The sequence below is a fragment of the Spermophilus citellus genome (genome assembly GCF_964194105.1).
Source record: "Spermophilus citellus genome assembly, chromosome: 5".
NCBI classification, from domain to species: domain Eukaryota; kingdom Metazoa; phylum Chordata; class Mammalia; order Rodentia; family Sciuridae; genus Spermophilus; species Spermophilus citellus.
This window is the reverse complement of record NC_138186.1, coordinates 68,424,427-68,438,091: the sequence shown is the minus strand read 5'-3', so window position 1 is coordinate 68,438,091 and position 13,665 is coordinate 68,424,427. Positions and strand designations below refer to the sequence as shown.

General features: G+C 33.5%; 1 protein-coding gene across 1 annotated transcript in view; it reads right to left on the bottom strand.

The window, feature by feature from the left end:
• FBXO9 (F-box protein 9) overlaps positions 1–13,665 on the bottom strand; it is a 41,189-nt gene that overhangs the window by 14,786 nt on the left and 12,738 nt on the right. The window contains exons 5-7 of the mRNA XM_081294546.1: positions 12,863–12,962; positions 10,093–10,223; positions 9,056–9,170 (exon numbers count right to left, since the gene is read on the bottom strand). Coding sequence (XP_081150672.1) covers positions 9,056–9,170; positions 10,093–10,223; positions 12,863–12,962 — 346 coding nt within the window. The remainder of the gene's footprint in view (positions 1–9,055; positions 9,171–10,092; positions 10,224–12,862; positions 12,963–13,665) is intronic.

Below are 13,665 nucleotides of genomic sequence, written 5' to 3'. Positions count from 1 at the left end.
CCACATAGAAATAAGATAGAGATATTGTGTCCACCTAAAACTAAAAAATAAATATTTTAAAAGGAAAAAAAAAGAAAAAGAAGTGCTGAAATTCATTTGGAAAAGTAAGAGACTCAATAGCCAAAGCCATCCTTAGTGAGAATAGTGAAGTTGAAGGCATCATAATAATGGAGCTCAAATTATACAACAGAGCCATAGTAACAAAAACACCATGGTACTGGCACCCAAAGAGACATGAAGACCAATGGAACAGAACAGAAGACACAGAGACAAACCCCCAGAAATACAGTTATTCCATACTAGACAAAGATGCCAAAAACATACTGCGGAGAAAAGATAGCCTTTTAAACAAATGGTGCTGAGGAAAACTGGAAATCCATATGTAGAAGAATAAAATTTGATGCTTATTTCTCACCCAGCACAAAAATCATCTGAAAGTGGATAAAAAACCTAGGAATTAGACCAGAAACTCTGCAACTGCTAGAAGAAAATATATGCCCAACCTTCCAAAATGTTGGCACAGGAAACTTCTGACTTGACTTAACAACTGATTTTCCTAACACTCCTAAGGCACAAGAATAAAATCAATAAGTAGGATGTCATCAAATTAAAAAGTGTCTTCACAGCAAAGAAAACAATTAAGAACATGAAGAGAAAATGGGAGATCATCTTTGCCACTGCTCCTCAGAGCATCAATATTTAGAATATACACAGAACTCAAAAAACTTAACACTAAAAACAAATCCCAAGAAACCCAATCAATAAATGGGCAAAAGAACTAAAGAGAAACTTCTCAAAAGAATACAAATTGTCAACAAATATTCAGAAATATGTTCAATATCTCTAGCAATTAGAGAAATGCAAATCAAAACTGCATTGAAATTACATCTCATTCTAGTCAGAATGATAATTATCAAGAGTACAAATAATAAATGTTGGCAGTAGAGAAAAGGATACATTCATACACTGTTGGTAGGACTGCAACTTCATGCAACCACTCTGGAAAGCAATATGGATGTTCCTCATAGAACCAGAAATGGAACCACCATATCACCCAGCTATCCTACTCCCAGTATATATACAAAAGATCTAAAAATCAGCATACCACAGTGATGCAGCAATTCACAATGTTTATAGCAGCACAATTCATAATAGCCAACTATGGAACCAAACTAGATACTCTTCAACAGATGAATGGATAAAGAAAATGTGGTGTATATACACAATAGAGTATTAGTCATAAAGAAGAATGAAATCATTGCATTTGCCAGTAAATGGAAGAAACTGGAGACTATCACAGTAAGTGAAACACGCCAGTCTCAAAAAGTCAAAGGTTGAATATTTTCTCTGATATACAGAAGCCAATCCAAAATAAAACGAGGACAAGGAAAAAGAAAAGGGAGAGGGAATTTCATCAAAATAGAGGAAAGATCAGTAGAGTAGATGAACGGGATTAAGAGGGAGGAAGGAGGGATGGGAAAAGAAAAGAACAAGTGGAATGAATCTGACTGAACTTTCATATATAAATATATGAATGTAGCACAGTGAATCCCAATATTAAGTATATCCATAAGACACTAATTAAAAAAAACTGTAAATAAATTGTAGAAGATCAGTAGAGGGAAGTGAACAGGGGGTAGAGGAGGGGAGGAAAGAAGTGTTGGAGACTGTATCTAGTAAACTGTGTTCTGTGCTTTTGCGATTATGTTAAAATGTATCCTTTTTATATATAAATAAAAAGAATCAATAATAAAATCTCATCAATTTTCACACTTTAAATAGATGCAATCAATTGTATTTCAATAAAGCTGTTTTTTTAAAATTCTAAGAAAAATCCTTGATCTACAAAATATACTCAGCAAATTAAAAACATAGCCTAAGCATCAATAGCAGGATAGATCAAACAGAGGAAAGAATTAGCTTGAAGACAGACTATTTGAAAACATAAAGTTGAAGGAAAAAAGAAAGCTGCAAAGAAAGTTTATGGAATTTAGGACAATACTAAAAGAATAAATATTCAGGTAATTTGGGTTCAAGAAGGGCTTGAGGATGTCAAAGGGATAGAAAACTTATTAAAATTATAAGACAATACTTTCCAAACCTAGAGGATACAAATATCCTTACTCAGAAAAGTGAAAGGTTACCAGAAAAATTTAACCCAATCTACCCCAAGACAGCTTATAATCAAGCTCTCAAAGGTAAATGACAGAAAAAATAACCACGTGGTATTACAATTCTCCTGACAGCAGACTTCTCAGTAGAAAGTTTACAGGCCAGGAGAAAGTGGCATGAGATTTTCACAGTACTGAAGGAAAAAACTTGTCAACCAAAAATACTGTACCCAGAAAAAAAAGATATCCTTTAGGAATGAAAGAGGAATAAAGACATTCCTAAACAAAAGCTGAGCGAATATATCTCCACCAAACCTATTCCATAAGAAATGCTAAAGGAAGTTCTTCAAACTGAAACAGATACTACTAAGAAAGAAGAAAACTCACTGGTTAAAAGTAATTATACAAACAAATTCAGAATGCTCTGAATGGGTAAACCATTCATATTACTATGAAGCTAAAAACCAAAACAATTAAAAATGTACAGATCTAATGCAATCTCCATCAAAATACCAATGACATTCTTCAAGGAACTAGAAAAAAAATTCCAAAATTATACAGAGCACAAAAATCTCAGAATAGCTAAAATCATACTGAGTAAAAAGAACATAGCAAGGGGCAGTATACCACCTGACTTCAAAACATTACAGAGCTTTAGTAATCAGAACACCATGCTACTGGCATAAAGTCAGACACATAGAACAGAACAGAGGGCCTAAAAGGAAGCCCATGCATCTCTAGCCAACTGATTTTTTGACAAAGAGGCTAAGAACATGCACTGGAGAAAGGATAACCTTTTCAGTAAATAGTGCTGGGAAAATTGGCTCTTTGTATAAAGATTAAGGAAGCCAGTTACAAAAATCAATTCAAAATGCGTTAAAGACTTAAATGTAAGACCTGAAATTATGAAAACAGTAGAAGAAAACATAGAAGAAACTTCAGAAAGTTGGAATGGGCACGAATGTTTTGGACAAGACCCCAAAAGCAAATATTGACAAATGGGATTATATCAAACTGACGAATTTCTGCACGGCAAAGGTAACAATCTACATAGAACAGAAATAAAGGAATATCCTATAGAGTGGGAAAAAATATTTGCAGACTACATATTTGACAACAAGCTGATATCCAAAATGTATAAGGGACTCTAAAAACTCAATATAACCCAATTAAAAGTGGGTAATAGGCCAGCACAGTGGCATACACCTGTATCCTCAGAGATTTGGGATGCTGAGGTAGGAGGATTCCAAGTTCAAGGCCTTGCTACTTAGAGAGGATCTGTCTCAAAAAAATTAAAAGGGCTGAAGATGTAGCCCCTGGGTTTAATCCCCAGTACCAACAACAACAACAACAACAACAACAAAGTGGGTAATAAATCTCAATAGACATAAAATACAAATGGCCAATATGTACATTAAAAAAAATGCTTAGCATCAGTAATTAGCAGAAATGCAAATCAAAACCACAATGAGCTATTACCTTATTCCAGTAAAGAACGGCCAATTTCAAAGACTAGGTATAACAAATGCTGGCGAGGATGTGATAAAAAAGGAACCCTTGAACACTGTTGGTGGGAATGTAAATTGGTATAGCCGTTATGGAAATCAGTATGGTGGTTCCTCAAAATATTAAAAATAGATCTACCATATGATTCAGCAATCACACCACTGGGTATATATACAAAGGAAATGAAATCAATATGTTGAATAGACACCTGCACTCCCATGTTCCCTGTAGCATTATTCATAAAAGCCAAGAAATGGAAACAATCTAAATGTCCATTGACTGATGAATGGATAAAGAAAACAGGATACATACACACAATGGAATGCTATTCAGCCACAAATGGGAAATCCTGTCATCTGTAGCAAACATGGATGAAAATATAAATCATTATTAAATAAGTGAAATAAGCCAGGCTCAGAAAGATAAGCACCACATAATCTCACTTATGTGAAATATTTAAAAAAAAAATTGATCTCATAGAAGTTAGGAGAATGTTGATTGCCAAAGGCTGGGGATAGTAGCTGGAGGAGGAACGAGGAAAGGCTGATCAAAGGGTACTAAATAATTATAAGATAGGAGCAAGCTCGGATGCACTATTGCACAGTAGAGTAATTACAGATACCAATAATATGCTGTACATTTCAAAACATTGGAAGAAAGGATTTTAGAAGTCTTCACCATAAAGAAACAATGTTTGAGGAAGTAAGAATGTTTAACCTTATTTGAACATTATGTGATATATATGTATATTGAACACTAATTATGTAGTACTCCATTAATATGTACAATTTTTTAATTTTTGTGAATCAATTAAAAAGTAAATAAACACAAAAATTCAAACAAAACAAACTTGCCAACCAATACTGTATCAAGCTAAGCAGTTCTTCAAAAAAAATGACTTTTCCAGATAAACAAACCTTATGGTGTTCACCGAACACCAACCTGTCTTACAAAACACAACATACCCAAATCAATGGAATTCAGCAAAAGCAATTCTAAATACTGCACCTCAAGGAACTGAAGAAAAAAAAAAAAACAAGGAAAAAAAACTCAACCTAAAATCAGACTAAGGAAAGAGAGAAGACTCAAAATCAGAGACAAAAAGACAGTCATTATAACTGATACTGCAGAAGTACAAAGAATCATAAGAAGAGATAGTCTCTTTAATAAATGGTGTTGGGAAAACAATATTAAATGTGCAGTAGAATGAAATTAGACCTTTATTTCACACATACACAAAACAAATTCAAAGTGGACTAAAGATTTAAAAGACCCCAAATCATACATCTACTAACATATGTATATGATAAGCTCATGACATGGATCAGGGATAAGAGTTTTTGATACAACCTCAAAGGCACAGGCAATAAAACCAAAAATAAAAAAACGGGATTATAACAAATTAAAAAGCTTCTGTACAGCAATGGAAATAATTAGGATGAAGAGAGCCTATAGAATGGGAGAAAATATTTGTAAACTATATACCTGGTAAGATATTAACATACAAAATATGTAAGTAACTCAATCAACCTGATAGTAAGAAAACAATAACCCACTTTAGAAATAGGTAAAAGATTGAAACAGTTCTCAAAATAAGATATATAAATGAAAAACGGGTTCATGAAAAAATCCTCAACATCACTATCAGGAAATTTAAATCCAAACCAGAATGAGCCATTACCTCATGCTTATTAGAATGGCCATCATCAAACAAAGAAAAGATCACAGGTGTTGACAAGGATATGGAAGAAAGGGAATCCTTATGAATTGTTAGTGAGAGTGTAAATTAGTACAGCCATTATTGAAATTGGTGTGGAGATTCCTCAAAATATTAAAACTAGAACTACCATATGATTCAGCAATTCTACTTCTGGGTATATATCCAAAAGAACTGAAATCAGTGTGTTGAAGAGATATATTCACTTGTATATTTACGACAGCACTATTCACAACAGGCAAGATACAGAATCAACCTCAGTGTCCACTAAGGGATGAATGGATAAAGTAAATGTGGTACATATACACAATGGAATATGATTCAGCTATAAAAAAGAATGGAGAATATTATGGCAAGTGAAATAAGTCAGACACAAAAAGACTCTGCTGCATGATCTCACTAAAAACAAACAAACAAAACCAGTTGATTCAATAGCTAAACTATGGAACCAACCTAGATGCCCTTCAACAGATGAATGGATAAAGAAAATGTGGTACATATACAGAATGGAATATTACTCAGCCTTAAAGAAGAATGAAATTATGGCATTTGCAGGTAAATGGATAGAACTGAAAACATCATGCTAAGTGAAATAAGCCAATCCCAAAAAACCTAAGGCCAAATGTTTTCTCTGATAAGCAGATGCTGATCCACAGTGGGGCAAGGAGGGTAATGTAGGGAAGAATGAAGGAACTTTGGATTAGGTTGAGGAGAATGAGTGGAGGGGTGGGATGGTGGGGAAGGGAAGGACGGTAGAATGAGACATTATTATCCTATATACGTGTGTGATTACACTAGTGGTATGACTCTGCAGCATGTACAACCAAAGGAATGAGAAGTTGTGTTCCATTTGTATACAATGTGTCAAAATGCATTCCACTGCCATGTACAACTAATTATAACAAACTAAAAAAGATAGAAGTGAGACCAATAGAATAGAAGAGGAACAGGGAGAGGAAGAGGGGGAAAGGGGATAGACTGGGGATTGAAATTGATCAAATTATATTATTTTATTATGTGACTATATGAATATATTATAACAAAAAATTTTTTAAAAATTGATCTCATTCAAGTAGAGAACAGAATTCTGGTGGCTAACAGAAGCAGGGGTGGTTCAGGAGGGAAGGGGAAGATGTTGATTAAAGAATATATAAACACAGAAGAAAATACATTCAAGAAATCTATTGTATAGCAGGTGACTAGAGTTAATAATAACTATATCCTTTGAAAATGCAGAGTGGATGTTGAGTATTATCATCACAAAATGATAATTATCTGAACCATTCCACAGTATAATAAATGGAATAACACTGCTTGAAGCTTCAATTTTGAAAGGTTGGTTGTGATTCAACAGTTGGTTACCATTTTAAATTACAAGTTTTCAATTCTGCAAATACTTTAATGACACAGGTGCATTAAAATAAACTACTTCAAAGTATATATACTTCAAAACATCATGCTGTATGCAATACACATATTTTTTCTGTCAATTTTTTTTTTGAGAGAGAGAGAGAGAGAGAGAGAGAGAGAAGAGAGAGAGAGAGAGAGAGAGAGAGAGAGAGAGAGAGAGAGAGAGAGAGAATTTTTTAGTTTTTGGTGGACATAACCGAAAACTATGTGGTGCTGAGGATTGAGCCCAATGTCCCGCGCATGCCAGGCGAGTTCGCTACTGCTTGAGCCACATCCCCAGCCCCGCAATTTTTTAAAAATAAAAAATTTTAAAAACCCAATTACTGAGGATTTATAGAGATATATGCTAGGATTAGAAGAGTGAAAGCAACAAGGCCATGCAAAATGCCACTGCATTTTTTCATGCAGAATGGTGGCTGAGTAGGAATGTCAATTGCATAAGTAGTGAAATGGTCAAACTGGGAATAAATTTCCAGAATAAGCCAAACCCAACAGAACTTTGTTATGGAATTAGTAAAATGAGCTGAATAAAAGATGTATTGAAAATTGACATGATACTGATAAGCTCAAAATATGTTTAACTCCATTTACAACTTAAAATACCCAGTTTTTTTTTGTTTGTTTTTTTTTTTTTAGATTCAAACAGCAATTCTTTATTCCCGAACTCACACCGGCCCTCTACACACGTTCTGCGGAAATCCACGTTCTGAAAATACCCAGTTTTAAAGAAGCAAAATCTACTTATATTGGTGTCAGACTTGAAAAGATAAATCCTTCAAAATTTATGTTGAAATGTGTATTTAAATTTTTTTCTCATTTTTATGACACATGAAATTTTATTCCTGAAAATTTCCTTTCTTACCGAAATTTTTGTTTCTTATACATAATAAGTGGAATAATACTGCTTGAATCTCCAATTTTGAAAGGTTGGTTGTGATTCAACAGTTGCTTACCATGTTAAATTACAAGTTTTTAATTCTGCCAATACTTCAATGACACAGATGCATTAAAATAAACTAATAATACTCAATTTAAGTGTTCATAGGTGTTCTACATCTGGAATGATAATGGGATAAAATGTGCTAATAGGTACTTGTTAAGTAGAATAACACAGAGAATGAGCAAAAACAAAGGTTTCAAGAAATTCTAATATTTTATGCAAAATAAGATTCCAAATGGAATTAGGTTATTAAAAAAATAATGCATCTGAATTTTAACAACCAGACATGAAAAGATTCTAGATTCTAAGGACTACATATATTAATTTATATAAGAAACACATGAAGATCAGCTTCAAACAATTTTATACTCAACTATTTTTTTTTAAGAGAGTGAGAGAGGAGAGAGAGAGAGAGAATTTTTTTTTTTTTTTAATATTTATTTTTTAGTTCTCGGCGGACACAACATCTTTGTTGGTATGTGGTGCTGAGGATCGAACCCGGGCCGCACGCATGCCAGGCGAGCGCGCTACCGCTTGAGCCACATCCCCAGCCCACTCAACTATTTTTCACATAAAAATATTTTAAAAGTTATATTATTAAAAGAAAGTTCTTGTACAATATAAATTCAAATCATTATCACTTAATGGGTTTAGAATCACTATAAAAATAACTTAAACCTTAAAGAAGAATGAAATTATGGCATTTGTAGGTTAAATGGATGGAGCTGGAAAATATGCTAAGTGAAAGAGGCCAAACCTAAAAAAGCAAAGGCTGAATGTTTTCTCTGATAAGCGGATGCTGATTCATATTGGGAGGGGCGGGAAGAATAAAGGAACTTTGGATTGGGCAGAGAGGAGTAAAGGGAAAGGATGGGGTGTGAGGGTGGGAAGGACGGTAGAATGAGATGGACATTATTACCCTATATACATATATGACTACACCACTGGTGTGACTATGTCATGTCCAGCCAGAAGAAGTTGTGCTCCATTTGTGTCCAATGTGTCAAAATGTATTCTCCTGTCATGTATAACTAATTAGAACAAATTATTCAGTTTTAAAAAATAAAACAAAAAAATAACTTGAACATACTTTTCTAATATAATTATTTTTTCCAAGTGGGCTAGTCTGGCATATAAACCCTATGGAAGCAGGATGTGAGACTGCATCTTTTCTACATATTTTTTCTATACCCTGGAAATAGTCTAATCGTAAATGCTAAGTTATTTTAGAAAATCATGCTAAGTATAGCTTTGCAAAACTTTTGTTCATTCTAAGCTTTTACTCAAAACACCAACCAAGTTCTTCAACGAAACTGGCAGAAAATCATAATCCTTTTCCCCACTTCATGAGTTATTTAAAAAAAGAAGCACCTGGCACAGATATAGAATCCTCTGCACACTAGAGACAACTGCTCTAATGATCTGAGGTCCAAGTCACTGGACACCACCCATCGGAAGATGTACATCAGGACTTCCATTGGCAGCACTGCAAAAGAAAATCATCCTTCAATTACTCTCCTGTTTGTCATTGCACTGTCAAAAAAAACTACATTCTCAGTGCATTTGTGCATTACTAGAAATTTATGAATGTATAAATCACACTGTTAGTACTGCTCAGAGATACAGCATTAGTGTATTTAACTACCCAATACTATCAATATTTCCTAGCATCAAAAGACAAATATTGTTTTTTCAGTAGAGAATAAATTTGAAGTTACTTCTATAAAGCACACTTTTCCTTTGTAAGATTATTTTACCAGGAAGTTATATTAAAATAAATGTTAGAAAAATAATCTAATATATGTGTGTGATCCATATTGCATTCATTAACACTAAAGAATTATTTTCTTGGGGCTGGGATGTGGCTCAAGCGGTAGCGTGCTCGCCTGGCATGCGTGCGGCCCGGGTTTGATCCTCAGCACCACATACAAACAAAGATGTTGTGTCCACCGAAAACTAAAAAATAAATATTAAAATTCTTTCTCTCCTCCCTCTCTCTCTCTCTTAAAAAAAAAAAAAGAATTATTTTCTTGAAAACTTTAAATTGTCTTCCTCTAAAAAATTCTTTAACAATATTCAACATTTGAAGAAAAATTACAGTAACTTCAAACATTTGGCTGCCTCAGGACTATTTTCTACCCTGGTAAAATCTTTATGGTAGCAGCATTACTCCAATTTTCTGGGGACTACTTCAACAACTCCAACTGACCCATTCAGATCTTCACTGAAAAAAGTATGGCATCCTTGAACAATTGCATTTCAACTCTTATCTGTTTCAGATTTTGAAAAGTTTATTAGTATATACAAACAAATCTAGGTAAGTGGATCTTTCACCATATTGCAATTATCTGGCAATATGTAGGTCCAGAAAACTTCAACCTAAGGTAAAAACAACCAAGAATCCACACCTGATATGTGAGTCTGACTGCTCTCAAGCTCAGGCTGACACAGTTTGAGCACAGACTCCTGAAATGTGAGCTGCTGCTGGAAGTAGGACAAGAGATCTGCCATCTTGCTGTCATCATCATTATCTTCAATGCTGAAAAAAGAAGGGAGATGAATAAAGTGTCTCAGACTATGAACATAAATTTAGAAACTGATTTTTCATAACACTTTCAAATCTGTTTTAGAAAGTCATTAAAAACAAGCTTTCTTACTGCTTTAAAAAACTGCAATAGTAGTTTATCCTGCCTTGTAAAGGAGTTATCACACCAAGTTTTTCAAAGAAAAACATTTCAGTGATAACCCATTACGAATTAGGGTTTGGGGATTTAGGTAATGAGATTACTTAGTTTTATTTTAGACATTTCATAAGTTAAGTGAAAATTGTCAAATGAACTGAAAATCTTACGTAAGTAATTCTTTAAGTAATCTAAATTCTTTCTAACTAGATAAAAATCAAATATACTGATATCATTCGAGGTACTTACTTACCAAGATTTTTCTTATAGATATATCTAATTATCTTTTAAAAGAAAACATCTACTTTGGAAAGATCTTAGGGTCCACACGTATCACCTACCATGATATAACAATGTGGTTAAGAATTTTTAAAGTCTAGCTCTCCATTTTTCTTGACATTAACATTAAAGATGATCAGACTTACAAAAGGCTTGAATGAGAAATAAGGGAACCAGAAAGGGTTTTTTTTATAATACACCAAAAAGCAAGTCTGATTGAGGTTAGTTGGACTCAATGGCTAGTTTACTAATATTTTACTGGGGAAGGCAAAAACCAAACAATAATAAGCCCATCAAACTTCCAAGGTTTATCAATCAGGTAATTAAAAACAGACTATCTTATCAATCAGGTAAGTTATCAATCAGGTAATTAAAAACCGACTAGCACTCAGCCTTTTTTTTTTTAATTGGCTAAAGACCTAGCTCTGAATGACTCTACCCAAACTTAAAGAAGGTTTAGAAAAAGCCCAAATGATTCATTTTAAGTATGAACTCTCTCACACTGTTAACTCCAATTTGGTGAAAAATATTGTTAGATCAAAGACTCAAACAGGCAGTTAATACTGACTTCATTGGATGTTTACAATATGGTTTATCCAATTCTTAAATGCTTATATATGTGTGTATATATACATATGTGTGTATATGTGTATGTGTATATGTGTATATATACATATATATATACACATATACACATACACATATACATATACACATACACACACATCACACATGCATTTAAGAAACACTGGCAAATGCATGCCCATAATCTAAGTTACTAATGAGGATGAGGCAGGAGAACTGCAAGTTCAAGGCCAGCCTGGACAAGCTAGCAAGACCCTGTCTCAAAAATAAAATTAAAACGGCTTAGAATTTAGCTCAGTGGTAGAGCACCTGACTAATATACATGAGGACCTGGATTCAATCCTCAAAACCACACACACACACACACACACACACACACACACACACACGGCAATAAGCACATACCACTGATAAATGTAACCTAATTATTCATGACAATGAATATAGTAATAGTCAAAATCTCCTTACCAAAAGTCTATTTTTAAAACCTGACATTCTCCCATAGGTACAGACACCCTTTCCTTCTAATATCATCAAAATGGACTCTTGGGGATAGAGGTATTGGACCAAAACAATTTTATAATTGTCTTACAAATATCTTTGATAACATTGGTTTAAAAATATGTTCTCTTGGTCTTTGTTCATATTAAACCTTTAGTGTAACTTCATAACTTTGATGCAAATGACATCTACAGAGTGAAATGCAATTTCTTTTAGAAATATTTCCATCTTACATCTTTTTTTTTTTTTCTTTTAAAGTATTGGGAATTGAACTCAATGGTACTCTACCACTGAGCTACATCCCCAGTCCTTTTTTAAATTTGAGACAAGGTCTCACTAAGTTGTCCAGGCTGGCCTTGAACTTGTGATCCTTCTTCTTTGGCTTCCTAATTTGCTGGAATTTTAGGCCTATGTCACCCTGCCCCGCTATACCTATAGTTTTAAACAATGTTACTTTAGAATTTATGAGATTAATATTTTGTTAGAGTTCAGCATTTTCCTAATAAAATCCCACTTTTAAAATGTAAAATGTTTTGCTATGCTCTGTGGCACACACCTAGCAACTTGGAGGCTAAGGCAGGAGGATTGCAAGTTTGAGGTCAGCCTCAGCAACTGAAGTGAGATAAAAAAAGAAAACAAGGACTGGGAATGTAGCTCTGTGGTAAAGTGCCTCTGGGATCAATCCCTAGTACTGCAAAAAAATAAAAAATAAATAAAGTTTAAACATAAAAGCAGAAAGACTGATGTAATGAAATTTCACGTACGCACCATCTGATTTTAACCACTATTAACATTTGGTCAACTAGCCCTATTTTATATTTTAGTATTTTTATTTCAAATGAATTATAAGGTTGAAGTGATTTCTTTATTTTACTCCTTTTAGCAATCACTGTTTTTATTTAAAACATTCATCACCTTACTTTTGTTAAAGCTATTTAAAATGTACATTTTCATATTTTAATCTAAGAGTTTCCTAATTTAAAAATTTCTGTAAGTTATAAATAAGGATATACTAAATACTACATAGCTTAACAGAATTAGCACCATCTTCTCATCATGTTAAGAGTCAGCATGGCAAAGACACTTAACTTTAACACACTATGCATTACTGTCTATCAAATTATATACGCACTAGCTGTTTCCAACGCCATCACCATCTGGAGACCGGGTATAAGTAATCTTGAACTCTATATCAGGTACAAGTTGCATAGCCCTACGATAAAACTTGATGGCTAAAAGAAGAAATAAAGCTAAATTAGCTAGGACCACACATTTTTGTCATTTCCTTTGATTACCCTTAACTGTAGTTTAATTTTGTAAATTTCTTTACAAACAGCCAAGCTCTCTTTTTATAGATGCAATAGAAGCTTAGTGAACAAACTTATTTCCAAATCTTACTAGAAGATTTGGAAATTTTTTCTCTTAAAGTTAATGTGTTACTGGTATCTTTTTTCCCATCTCATGGTTTTCCTCACCCTTTTATGTCTCTCTTCAGAAGTCTTTCTTCTGACTCTGAAATTGCAATTTCTATGGCCCCAACAAAAAAATTTCTAAGCAAATTTTTCATTCTAAGACACAGCTATTAAAATCAAGTGCCTCCTACTGGATGTAACAGAGAGTGTTTGAAATTTTACCTTCAAATTCAATTTCCTTTAGCTTAGTTGCTTCTTATTTAGCTAAATAACTTTAAAACCAATTTTTTTATAACCCTCCTGGCCAAGTGGTTTAGAACTGTAAATAATCTGGGGCTGCAGAGGCTAATTAGTTCTTTTTCCCCTTGGATGAATTATATTCAATTCAATATATTATGCCATGTTCATTTTTTCCACCTTTTAAAAAACTGGTGCATTAATGATGGTATTTGTTGTTACATATTTGTACATGCACACAATATAATTTGACTAATATCACTACCCAGCACTTCTTCCCTCCCAC